Source organism: Amblyomma americanum, chromosome 2 (genome assembly GCF_052857255.1).
Source record: "Amblyomma americanum isolate KBUSLIRL-KWMA chromosome 2, ASM5285725v1, whole genome shotgun sequence".
NCBI classification, from domain to species: Eukaryota; Metazoa; Arthropoda; class Arachnida; order Ixodida; family Ixodidae; genus Amblyomma; species Amblyomma americanum.
The window spans coordinates 29,032,781-29,046,048 of NC_135498.1; the positions used below are offsets into that span (position 1 = coordinate 29,032,781).

The following is a 13,268-nucleotide window of genomic DNA, read 5'->3' on the forward strand; positions in this document are numbered from 1 at the left end:
TGCGTAGGCGCTGAATGCAGACGTTTGTTGATTTAGGGCTTAAACGGTTGGGAACCGAACTTAAACAGTTGGGAACCGCGTTATTGCGGGGTAGAGAAGGCCAGATACCGCTGCCCCATGAGCACTGTCTGCAGCGGGGAAAGGCACAAGGTGGACCTGCTCGTAGAGTTGATGACAACTACACTGCGGAAGGAGCGAAATAAGAGGTGCACCGCTACTCAGGTTGGCACCTTCAAAGTACACTGGAGTCACAAAAACCAAGTAATAAAAAACAAACAAATAGCAGTCGCTGCGGAAGAGGAGGGGAAAAAGAGCTGGTGAAAAAAAGAAAGCTAGACAAATGGTGTTCTCAAGTAGGATAGCTCGACTTTGCTTCATGCCCTCACTCTACAGCTCACTTTGTTCTTCATTCTTCAAAGTTAACTAATTAGTTAGCCTTAATAAGCTAACTTTTTAATTATTACCCTAGGGAACAAAGTGTCAGTGGAAAAATTGTAGATCACTCTGAAAAACAATTGACTGCAACGTTTGCACCAAGATACCGTTAATGTAGTTTTTTTTCCAGCCTTAAACCCTAACTCGCACAATAAAAAAAAGTGTCCACGTGACAATGGTGCCATTTAAGCATCCCAAGGAGCGTCTTAAGAGAACGAAATCCATTTTTACTGAAGTGCTCTCCCCCATGAGCCTGTGCATGCACATTGGGGCAGAGATGTGACCCAGCCACTGGTCACGTGATAGCTTTCTTTTAAGGCCGATAAGTAAAGCTACATAGATCGTACCTTGATAACAACAGCGCTGCTAGTGGGTTTTTTTAGATGATCTACAACTTTTACATTGACACTTCGTTCCTCAAATCAATAATTAAAAAGTTAGCTAATTAGACTTAACTAATTAGTTAACTATGAAGAACTAAAAAATACTGCAGACTAGGTCACGCGACTCTAAACAACCCTAAGTTGGTCTCACGCGGCTACGACATTCCATGTTTTTTAAAAGCTTGGTTACTTTTAGCCGGGGCAAATGGTATATAAAGGCATGAGGTGTTCAATGAACCAAAATAATTATGATACCCTCATTTGTCATTGTGTAATAGTGGAATGACCAAAAACAGTGCTTTTCGCATAGGCATCTTTTAGGAAAAAAGGCAACATTAAAAAAACGAATTGCACATTTTTGCGAGTATGTTTTTGCAGGCTAGTTGGTGCCTAAGCATTCTGGGTTTTTTGCGCAAAAGACACGACACAAAAGAAACGAGGTAGACAGGACAAGCGCTTGTCCTGTCTACCTCGTTTCTTTTGTGTCGTGTCTTTTGCGCAAAAAACCCAGAATGCACATTTTTGTTTATTGTGGTTCGCACAGCTAGATATATAAGAAATAAGTGCACAAAGTCTCAATAAAAAATCTTGTACAGGGATAAAGTTAGAATTTCTCATGTAAGAAGTAATGGCAGAAAGCTTCCCTGCACATTCATACAAAGGTGCGGAGAAGTTTTCTTACGGGGAACCATTCTTGTGGGAGTTCTTTGAAGGAAGGCACAAGAAAGGCAGGGCACCAACATATCTACGTGTGTGCATCTAACATAGCCAGACTTCTATGTCATGCTAGCGCACAATAAGTTCCGCAAGTTGCTCCTGGTGGGCAAAGCGGCACGCAGGCGCGAAGTGCACCTACTCTTTGATTGGGGGGGTTAAGCAGTTTGGCAACTGACATCGTGTAGCAATGTATTAGATCAGTGCAGAGATCTGGCGTGGCCAAATATCCGTGCCGCAAGCACACTGCCTGGGCCAGATGGAGAGACATGTGGTGCATCTGCTCATAGAGTTGGTAACACCTGCGCAGCGAAGGGAGCAAGATAAGAAACAGAAAGAGTAAAAAAAAAAGATCTCTACTGCATAGCTAGCCAGCTGGGCACTTTCCGAGCGCTCAGAGCTGAATAGAAAGCAAAGAACAGGAAAAGATTGCAAATGGAGATCACAGCGGAAGACAGAAAATTGAGACAGTGGGGCAAAAAACCAGCCCAAGTTGTTTTGAAGTGGGATGACATGAGCTTGTTTCATGCCGACTCTTCAGCTCACTTCCTGCGGAGTACAATTAATGCTCTCTTTGCAGTTGTCTTCCAACTGTGAGGTGGGACATATATGGACACACCTTGCATGACTACATATCCTTTTGGGAGCACTTCTGATGAGATGGAACAAACTTTCATGGTTCCTTCAAGTTCACCTTGAAGGGAGTCGAATGTATAGTAACTGGCGTTCAGTAACAGTTGATATACATTGACCCAGGCGTGGTTAAATGCACTCCCATTACAAAGTTTATCTTGTTATCCATTCATGTTCTTGCAACAGCACAGTGCTGCTGGTAGTTCTTGGTTGCCACTCCGTCATTTCAGCTTAGCTTGTCCATGACTGTGCCAATGCTGGGTGCACTCGTTTTTTTCGTACAAACCATAGCAGAGTGCATGTAGAAATAAATATTTGTTCTTCTCTAACCTGCAGCCCACCTGCCGACACACCGTCAAGGAAAGTACGGTATTTTCCGAATGAAGAATTATATACAATGTTCTTACCACCTTCAATCCTCTCCATTTCCTTTAAAGCATTCAAATTACACATTGTATGAATACAGCATGAATTTCAAACTTGTTGCATACATAAACAATTTGAGATCTCATTAGTTTTCTCTCACAATTTACTTAATGCAAGCGAAAGTTGGTGAAAAAGACTCCGCTCAAACTAATTTGCAACTTTCTCAGAGAGTTCTAAATCTGCTGCACATACAGTCAGAGTAGTGCATAGACATGCCTCCTGCTTCATGCAGATGCAATTATGCGAGAACTAACCTGGCCCAACTCTTGATCATGGTGATGGGTGGCGACAGGAGCAGCTTGCTGTATTTCTCAAAAAAAGGCAAGACGTCTCCTTGGAGCAGAAAACGTGCAAACCACCGGAACTTATCGAGGCTTTCGGGGAATTCTTGCTCCACAGCCTCCATCTGCCATGCATGGGGTCCTGCACACAGAACACAAGCACATCACTGAATTTTCAGACATACGAGACTTCCACACGAAACGGTAGAACCCCACTGTTATGTACTTGGATGGAGTGCCTTGTGCAAGTGCCAGTAACAGTGAACTGTGCTTCAGGTCCCTTTACCTGCTCTGCACAAGATTACTGTGCACTGATATTTTTGTTTGTCTATATGAAGAGCAAACATAAATGGACTAATTGACAAACTTTAAAACCTTTTCGAGTACACACTGACATGTATTTGCCATACATCTAACTTTTTCTCTTCCCACTTACAGGACATTGGACTTGTTCACTAACTTCAAAGCTTTACTGCATTCACCTTTGTTGTACTTTCAATCCAATTCAATGACCATGTTTTTGTTCTATTTTGTTTATTTGTGTATTCTAATTCCTTTTTTTTTAAATTTTACTAGTTTCTGTGACCTTCTCTTTCTGTTTTTCTCCCTCAAACCGCTACCCAATGCAGAGTAGTATGTCAACGCTGTTTCAGCACTGGCTAAATTCTCCGCCCTTCATTAAAGACTCTCTCTCTCTCTCTGTTCTCGGGTACTTCGTTTTCATGAGCCAGTCCTGCTCTATCTCCTAGAGAAACAAATTTAACACAAATTCGGTTGTTGCATCGCAGTTGTGGCAGCATTCCCGCTTGATACGTCGCGAATGTTGGCCTTACGACTGTGGTTTATGCTGTGCCGGCATTTTACAGCCTAAGTTTAGCACTCGTGTAATGAAAAAGCATGCCGGCCACAGCAGGGCTCTGTATTCCATCAGCACTTGACTACCATCGTGCCTGATGGCTTCTGGTACACTGTACCCACGCTGACGCTTATGAGGGAAAGTTATTTGTTGCAGTTGCCGGTGCAGTTCCATCGCCACTGCGCAAATGACCGAAGGTCCAAAAACAAAACCATGCTGTGGCACATGCTGCATGGGCAGCAACATACGAGATGCCGTTGAGCGGGTTGGAGGCCTTTGTTTTCCGTCGTCCGCTTTGTTCCTGTCGCCTGCAGCTAGTTTACAAGATGCGACTTCTACACCCCAATAGACAAGGATTGCGCAGGATCAAAGCAGCCACCACGAACACAGCGCAGATGCTCATGCATGCCACAACTGCACCTGCTCCGTGTGCACTCTGTCCTCGCTGCTGCCTCTCTTGTACAGACCGCTGCTTAGGCAGACGAAAAGCCATTGCAGGGCGTTTAGGACATTCTGCGCATGCAGCACAATTGCGAAAGGCTACAAAGCCTTGCAAATCCTTGATAAGCATGTTGCACTTATTAGAAACAAAAAAAAGAGCAGCAGACAAGGATATCAAATTTTTTCACACGCTGTATTCGGCTACTATTACGTTTCTCGACTGTTATGCCCCCCCCCCCCCCCCCCCCCCCCCCCCCGAAATCTCGCGAAAAACGTGAATGCCCATAGCCCTGTTGTGTATAACTGTTTCTGTAAACTGAATTTGTAATTACCGAGAACATGGAGGAAAAAAAACTTTATAACCTTGGCAAAAATAGTAAAGCAAGAAGATGGGGACAGATAGGAGCTATGCTGAAAATGCTCACCAAATGTGGCCGTTACAGAGCAAAGCACTTTGTCACTCTTGTGATCGTAGTGTGGTGGTGGTTCTTCCAGCGGAGGTGAAAAGGTGCAGTATTTTGGAGCATAAACAGGCAGCCACTCGGGCTCCACCTCTGCAACCACTGCAGGAAGACACAAAAAGAAAACAGTGACAATTACAATGCACAACGACCAGGCTGCTCTGGAAGTCTTTTTACAACAGAAACTGAATAGTATGTACTATTTCAGAAAAGTGGCAAAGGCCAGTTTATTATAGTACATTTGTCCATAAAAACCGCATCTTCAGTTCTATAAGCACAATATAGATTGAAGCAAGCCTCAAAGCAATATAGTATGCATGTACATTGCTCTGCTTTGGTGACATAGTTTAGCAACAGCAGCAAGCCAAGGTCAAGTTGACTTTAATGTACAGTCAAACCCCATTATAGCGAACAGGTAAAAATCTCAAGGTATAGCTGAAATTCGCAATATAAAATTTCGCCAAAAACTCATGTGTAGAAGCGTAATTTAGTCAATGAAAGGACGACAACTGGGACAGACTTTTTCTGAAGTTTTAGTGCTGTTTCAAAGGTGCTCGCAGCTATTGCAGAGGCTGCAAAAACCAAGTGGCAAACACCTGTTCGGTTGGCTTCCCTGCACAGTACTGCCAGCACGCAGCGGCGGCAGGTCAAATGCCTACTAGGGTGGGTAATTTTCGCGTGAAAAATGGGCCACCAAAATGAAAGTACCGCCATTTTCGCCACCTCCATGAAAGTTGACGATGACATGGGATGGCTACCGGAAGGCTACAAGTGACCATGCCAACAGCTCTGGGGCACCATCAACAGATGCGAGAGGCGCAAATGGGTGCTGACCGCCTGGCTATCAACTGTTCATGCTACCATATCTTTCATGGTGCTGTTGGCAAGTGCAAGATAAATTGTGAACTGTGGTGCAAACACTTTCCGCACCACCCCCACCAGTCACTCGTGTAGTGAGGAAAAGCCTTCAACCTGTCATCCGGGCGGGCACAGCTTGGCACTTGGCAGTTCGATATCTGTTTTATGACAAATCGCGCTCGATATATGAGGTAAGAACAGCATGTGTTTGCTTAAAAATATTTAGGAACAGTTCGATATAGCCGATAATTTGTAATATCCATGTTTGTTATAACCAGGTTTGACTTAGTATCAATTTTATTAGTGTAAGAAGCAATGAATTAATTTAAAAAAAAATGCTTCATCCATGAGTTTTTATACAGTGCTACTAGAAAGTACAATAGAACAAGGTTTGCTATCCAGCAAAGTATATCCTTCATTCAGATCAACAACAACAATTATTCAGAGCATGAACTTAAATTAAACGCACCATACAGTGCACATCAATATGACAAGCAGGCAATAAGTTTCTTCAAGGCATAAAGAAACAAAAATAAGCATTAGTGAATAAGAAAGAGCAGTATGAAGAAGGTACACAAAGCTGTTTCATTCATACTTCATAGTCATGCACTCTCAGGCGAGCTCTGTTTTCATCCTCATTCAAGGATGATTATTCCAAAAATAGTCAACAGTGCAAAGCAAGGCCATGTTGACGACAAGGTACCCTCAAATTATCCTTTAAATCCATCACAAATCCTCAGAGGTGTAGCACTAACCTCTCATGAACATCCTACTTGTCTCGAATATTTCCTGGTACAAGACAAATGGTGGTTGCTTGCCGCTCAGCACCGAGTTGGGGTGAATGAACACGGGACCATCCACTTCCATACTCTGCACGTTAAAAGACACACAGTCAGAAATATAGCAGTAAAATGAAGCAGCTTGCAGGTGTAATTCCCACAGCATACACCAGTAAGAAATTAGCACCGAACGGCTTTCTGCATGCGGAGATCCATGTGGCTTACCTTGTAAGCATTCTTGGCAATGGCATTTTCTGTCTGACTGCATCTTTCCTCATCTGTCATCTTCCTATCAAGGCAGGGGGGAAAAGCAGGAAAAAGACATCAAATATAATTTGAATTAAACAACAAAATGAAATTGACTGGCTTCTGAAGCAGGCAACAAAAGCAACATTTACTTTTCTGATAAATTTGCGATTTGCAGCTACAGCACTTTTTACTCTACTTTAGTAATCACAATGGTCTCCCATAAGCCTTGTATACGCAGTACGTAGTTATCAGCTATTCTGCTTTACAGAAGGCATTATACAAACTAGTATGCAGATTTATAAACAAACACCAGCAGCAGTTTTTCTTGCATTCCATAAACTGATTAAGCATTTATAAGTTGTCAGTGCACTGCAGTGCGCAAATCCTAAACCATCCATTCTTTGGCACACTAAAAACAGAAGGCTAGAACCACTGCCTCATAACATACTTGGCAATGTGGTCACTGAAACCCATGAGCAGAACCTGACGAATCAGTTTTGCTTGCAGGTCAGTCGGCGGCTCCAAAGCAGGGTCCACTGACAGGTTTAGGTTGGGAATGAGCAGGTTCACTGATAGAAAAATAAAAGAAAGAAAACATTTTTGGGGCCTTTAAGGTGATAAAATGAAATGAAACAGAAACCCAAAAGCTGCAATAAACGTCATAGGATACTGCAGAGAAGTAGTCAGGGTGAAAGTAAAAACAGCCTGGGCAACAACTCCCAAAGGCAGATTTATGAGGGACTCTTAGAAGGGGCAGTTGGGGGGGGGGGGGCTCCTGTTTGTAAAATGTATTCCTCCAAATAGCCCAAAGATCCGCCACTGAAAGTTCTTCAGTTTAAAAGAAAGCAGAAACATTGCTGTGAAGGAATGCAGGTTGATTAGCTTCGCATGCTTCTTTGCACCACAGCAAGAATTACTGCATTCAGGAATACAGTCTTGGTGAATGCAGAAATCAGTAAAGGACAAATTTCTTTCACATGCACAATAGAACACCCTGTGGTGTGCACTGGGCAAGTGAACGCATCCTGCCACGAATAAAAGTGACACAAGGACATACACTCGTTCGTGAGCTGGATGCGAAGCTTCCGGATCTCAACCATAGCCTTGAAGCGAAGACCATGGCTCTCGCAGAATGCAGGTGTGCAGCCAACAAATTCAGAGGCACCAACTGCTTTCAGCAGCACCATGACATCTCCAAGAGCCAAGGAGTGACCCTGTGCAACGAAGAAGGCATTAGTCTGACTCGGCCAAAATTTGTATTCAGCACAAAAGCACTTCGTGCAACAGCACTGGCTATTCTATATTGCCACACACATAAAGTAGACTCCGAATATAAGTCAATACCCCACCCCCCAGTTTGTTGACCTCTCTGGTCAATAAAGTTGACTCCAAAATAAGTTGACGCATAGCCCCTTTGCTACCCTGTTGGAAAACTGTTATACAGTTTAGTACTGGGTCGTTCCACGCGAAAGGAGATGCGCCAATTTCTTGACATTTTAGATTTGCCTGAAAAAATTCATACCAGTTAAGACATGTCCACATAGAAGTGTAGTCTTCCTTTTGGAAGAAAAAAAAAGAAAACCTTTTTCGTCAAACATTATGCTTCAAAGTGTAAAGAATTGTCTTAATCTGAGTTTTTTTGTTAAATTTATTGTTCAGGAACCGTTCCTTGCCACAAATGTTTATCCGCATGTAGACAGACACTAAAGCCCTGTTGTGCCCCTAAAGATTAACCGTGGATGACGCCATTTTGGTTCAAAATAAAAGTGCTTAAGAGGAGAAAAAAGTTCAACGTTTGTACAATTTTCAAAGTATATTTGGAACCTAAAGACATCATCTGCTAACTGAATACCATCGAAGGACAGCGTTTCATTCGGCCTTAGCAGATGCTGCCACGCGTTGCCTGCAAGGTAGGTGCCTGGTCACCACACCAATGAGGCTACTTCTTTAAAAAATAATATCTCGTCTACAATAAAAAATACTTTTCCAATTTACTGACATGTGGAACGAAATAAATGGCTTGCCCATTTGGCTATTTTCATTTGGTCGTGTGCCGCTAACCCAGTGCCGTTTTCTGGCCGTCAACATGGCGGCTTTCACAGAAATCAAGACACTTGCGATAAAATCATTGCAATAAAATCAAAGAACTATGCAAGGGCAATTTTCAACTTTAAAGCGAACAAAGATACGGTATTACAAGGTTTCAGAAAATACTGCAGAAAAGTTCTGAGAAAAAATTTTTATTCCAAATTTACTTTTAAAAATGCACAAACCTTGAAATTTTTCTCCTGTTAAATGTTTCCATTTTGAATCAAAATGACATCATCTAAGGTTTATCTCTTGAGGCATGACAGAGCATCTCAATATCTATGTGCCAAGATAAATTTCTGCACCAAGGAATGGTTCCTAGACAATACTTTTCTAAAAATACCCAGAATAAGGCAATTTTTTACTCTTTGGAATATGATAATTGGCAAAAAAATATTTTTACTTCGAAAGAGGGTGTCCACACTCCTATTTGGACTTGTCTTAACAGATGATGTGCATTTTTTTCAGGCAAATCAAAGATGTCAAGAAAATTGGCATGTCTCCTTCCATGTGGAATGGCCCCAATGTGGGATGGCATGCAACGTGCGTGCAGATCAAAGCAATAAATGCATAACAATGTAACTTCCAGGCCAGCATTAGAAGGTAGTTGTTGACAGGAGGCGACAAAACGCTGCCCCACCCGGCTTTCCATTCTCATGTTCATCCCCGATCACAAGCAGCAAGCCAAGCCCGAACGCCATTGGAAGTGTCTACGCCGACTACCACTCATTTGGAAAAGCGACCGCCACAGTGAGTGAGCTGGGTAAATGGCAGTCAAGCAAGTTTTAGTTAGTGGAACAGTTTTGCACACGAATTAAAAACATTTTTTTTTTTTTTCAGAGATTCAAACATCCTGCTGGGAACAGGTTCGAGCATGGGGTGTGTACTACCTGTGGCCCGGCCGAAACTACCTCAGACCCCTAAAACAGGTCGGCTTCGCACGTAGGTTCATTTCCCATTACAGATGGTCTGTATCGTAAAAAAAAAAAAAAATGTCACCTTGTACGTGGCATAATATGAAGTCAAAACAGGAAAAATAAAAAAAATGCATGTCAGAGGAATGTAGTGTAAAAGCATGCATGCACACTTCAGGCACACACTCCGTCACTCTGACTTCTCAACTCATTAAGCTGTTATGAGGATTATACCCTAGCTTCATTTTAGTGAGTCTTCCTCATCATAAAGGGCAACTGCACCACTTTTTAAGAATTCCACCACGTTCAAGGATTCAAATCTAAGATCTATATAGGCTGTAGGTAAAGCATGTCAAGATTTTTTTTTGTGCTAACATTCAAATCAAGATTAATCAAGATTAAATTTCAGGTTTCTCCTGACAGCACTGAAGGAGCATGGAGAAGCTCCGTGTGATGTCATGTACGAAAAAATGAAAATGAAAATTGGTTTTTGAGGAAAGAAATGGTGCAGTATTTGTCTCATATGGCCCACACCTGAACCACACCACCCTAAGGGAAGGGATAAAGGAGGCAGTGAAAGGAAAATTGAAAATTGGTTTTTGGGGAAACGAAATGGTGCAGTATCTGTCTCACATATCAGGGGACACCTGAACTGACATCGCACAGCACTCCTGTTTCGCCATCGAAACGCATCCGCTGCGAACCCAGGTTCGAACCCGGGAACTCCGGATCATTAGCCGAGCGCCCTGACCACTGAGCCACCACGGCGGGTCAACCACCGTAGCTCAGTTGGTGGAGCACCGGAGGCAAAATTCATGTGCGGCAAGATTTCAATTTTGCGCTGCCACCATCTACACCCAGCCATGCATTGTTAGTTGCTTCCAAGCAATGCTTGGCACAGTTTGTCTTCATTGGCATTGGCTTTCTTCCTTCAATGCATGCGTTGGAAATGTAATGCTACCATAAATGACGTCATCATTCGCCCCCAACTTGGCGCTGTGCGGTGCAGAGAACCTTGAAGGCTGTAACAATTTTAATCAGCAATTACGTCGCTATTTCAAATGCTAACTCAAAAAGACTTCGCATGCTTTACCTGCATGTTTCATGCATTTGACCTCTTAAGTTCGGTGAAATCTAAAACCTCTGCACTTACCATTTAACTAATTGACTTTGGAGCTACTTTTCAGTAGACACATTGCAGTAACGTTCTGCGTTGCATTCTTTGTGATTGTAAGACCTCTGCCTCTATTTACCTGGGCAAACCATCTTTACTAAAAAAACAATCTTCACTAGTGGTCAAGGGCTGTTGACACAATCATGGTTAAGAACCATCAGTCTATGCTAACAATCCGTCAGATAATGAAGCGAAACAGCTAGAGGGTTCTGTTGAAGGATACATGAAGGGAGGAAAAAAGTTTTAGTCTCAGAAGGCACAACCTTGTTTGTGTTGCATATTTCTCACTTGTTGCTAGTTTAATGCTGCCACGAGAAGAAGAGAGAGGATGGAGATCAAAGGCAGGGTGGTTAAAAGATGTCTTCATAAGGCTACCCTGCACTAGTGGAAAGAGGGAAAGCAGAGGGGATGGAGTAAGGACCAAGAGCATTGGGTAAGGACCTGAGTGCCAGTTTAGTATTGCCTACTAAGTGGTACAAGTGAGGCCTCTGCGCAAAGGCAAGCAGTGTGCTACGCAAACAAAAGCGTCACCACACTCCTACATGTTATGCAGTGCACACATGCACGCCCGCATGCACACACCAAATATAACATACATACCTGCCCCGCCCACATCTCCCGCACCTTTTTCCACCTTGCTTGTTTATCCTGGTTGGGAAAACAGGACAGCATGTATACACAACACCAGTACAATACACAAATGGGCAAAAACCTTGCTCACAAGCAGCTGGACCATGTTTTGAGAATTCAGTGATGTGCCCTTTCCAGGCATCACAAGCACGTACAGTCAGACCTCTTTATAGCCAACAGGTTAAAATTCTTAACATAATTTTATGCAGCCGAAATTCACAATATAAAATTTTGTCAAAAACACGACAGAGCAGTGCAATTTAGTGAAGGGATGGCAACTCAGGTGATCTTTACAAGGGAAATGGGAAGACCTTTCCCCAAGTTTCAGTGACATTTTCAAAGGCGCTTCCCCAAGTTTCAGTGACATTTTCAAAGGCGCTTAGTACAATTCCAAAGGGCGCAAAAAAATGAGTGCCAGTTAGGTTGGCACCACTAGCACGCAATGGCGACATGCCAAGCACTATGAAGGGTGGCTTCCCCACATCACAGCTGTGTCACGTGAAAAATGGCAAGTCGGAGTAAAAGCTATCGCCGTTTTCACATCTCCATGATGTGCTAGAGTGCACGATGGCTGCTACAAGACTACAACTGTCCCTGCTGCTGCTTCCAGAGCTCAAGGATGCAACATTTCAGCAGGATTTCGGCGGGATGCAACAATTCAGCATTAAAGAGTGCAGTGCCTTCACAGGATACAGGATGGCCAGAGGGATGTCTGAACCACTGAGGTTCGTCATCGTCATCATCCTGACTACACCCACTGCAGAACAAAGGCCTCTCCCAAATCTCTCCAATTAATCCTGTCCTCTGCCGGCTGTGGCCACTCTATTCCCGGAAACTTCTTAATCTCATCCACCCATCTATCTTCCTGCTGCCCGCTGTTGCACTTGCCTTCACTTGGAATCCAGTCTGTTACCATTAACAACTACCGGTTATCTTGCCTTCACATTGCATGCCCTGCCCGGGCCAATTTCTTCCTCTGGATTTAGACTAGGATGTCATTAACCTGCATTTGTTCCTTGACCCACTCTGCCCTCTTCCTGTCTCTTCGCATTACACCCATAATTTTCCTTTAAATATGTTTACACAGTGCTGGCAGTGCTTCTAAAACACTCAAACAGTGCCCGTATACGACTGCAGAAAAGTCGGTGGCTGCCTCAACCAACCCACAGACAACTTACCTGCTTGGTGTCCTCACCGGAGAAGCCCATAGTGAAGAAAACCTCCTGCACAGTCATGGCGGCCACCACGGCAACCACGTAGGGCAACAGGCCGTGCTGGTGAGAGAGGGCCAACATCTTGGCATAGCGGGGGCTCACAGGAAAGCATGACATGGCCCGTCCCAGCGGAGTGATTCGAGCGCTCCACTCCCCTGCGTGGCAAGGGAATAACAGTTATCACAATACACACGAGTGCAGCCAAGGAGCTAGAAAGGAAAACGTATACGCGGAAAGTTTCAGTGTTCTAAGCAGGACATTGACATCGATATAACCATTGGTTTATTCTGTATCTTTCAAATAAAAATCATTTATTGGTCAGCCCTGCCTTGCACTGTCTCTGCCATGGTTATGTCTTCATAATCAAATTCATCACTCCAACTGTATGTCCACCCCGGGTCCTTTCTTCTAACACTAATTTTTGCAATATACAAAACCTAGTGCCCAAGTGCAACCACTGTTACAAAACATTACACTTTTTTCTGAAGTTCCACAGCTGAATAAACGCTAATTGTGGCTTAAGGGTCTAACCTGGAATCGTGTTTGTCATAGCAGGGCAGTTGCTCTAACAAATGATCTGACCAAAATACCAACAGCGAGGGTGCCATGGTGAGGCTGAGGTGACCAACTCAAGAGAGAGGAGCAATGTTAGTACAATAGTTTTTGAAGTGAATACTCTTAAAAATAGAGGAGAATTCCAAGAAAAGGGAATGATTACAATTAATACCTACG

At 43.4% G+C, this 13,268-nt stretch overlaps 1 protein-coding gene across 1 annotated transcript in view; it reads right to left on the reverse strand.

The window, feature by feature from the left end:
- Positions 1–13,268, reverse strand: part of kz (putative ATP-dependent RNA helicase kurz) — a 34,816-nt gene that overhangs the window by 4,631 nt on the left and 16,917 nt on the right. Inside the window, exons 17-24 of the mRNA XM_077653634.1 lie at positions 12,501–12,691; positions 11,293–11,340; positions 7,574–7,730; positions 6,965–7,085; positions 6,493–6,556; positions 6,244–6,358; positions 4,595–4,732; positions 2,846–3,014 (exon numbers count right to left, since the gene is read on the reverse strand). Coding sequence (XP_077509760.1) covers positions 2,846–3,014; positions 4,595–4,732; positions 6,244–6,358; positions 6,493–6,556; positions 6,965–7,085; positions 7,574–7,730; positions 11,293–11,340; positions 12,501–12,691 — 1,003 coding nt within the window. The remainder of the gene's footprint in view (positions 1–2,845; positions 3,015–4,594; positions 4,733–6,243; positions 6,359–6,492; positions 6,557–6,964; positions 7,086–7,573; positions 7,731–11,292; positions 11,341–12,500; positions 12,692–13,268) is intronic.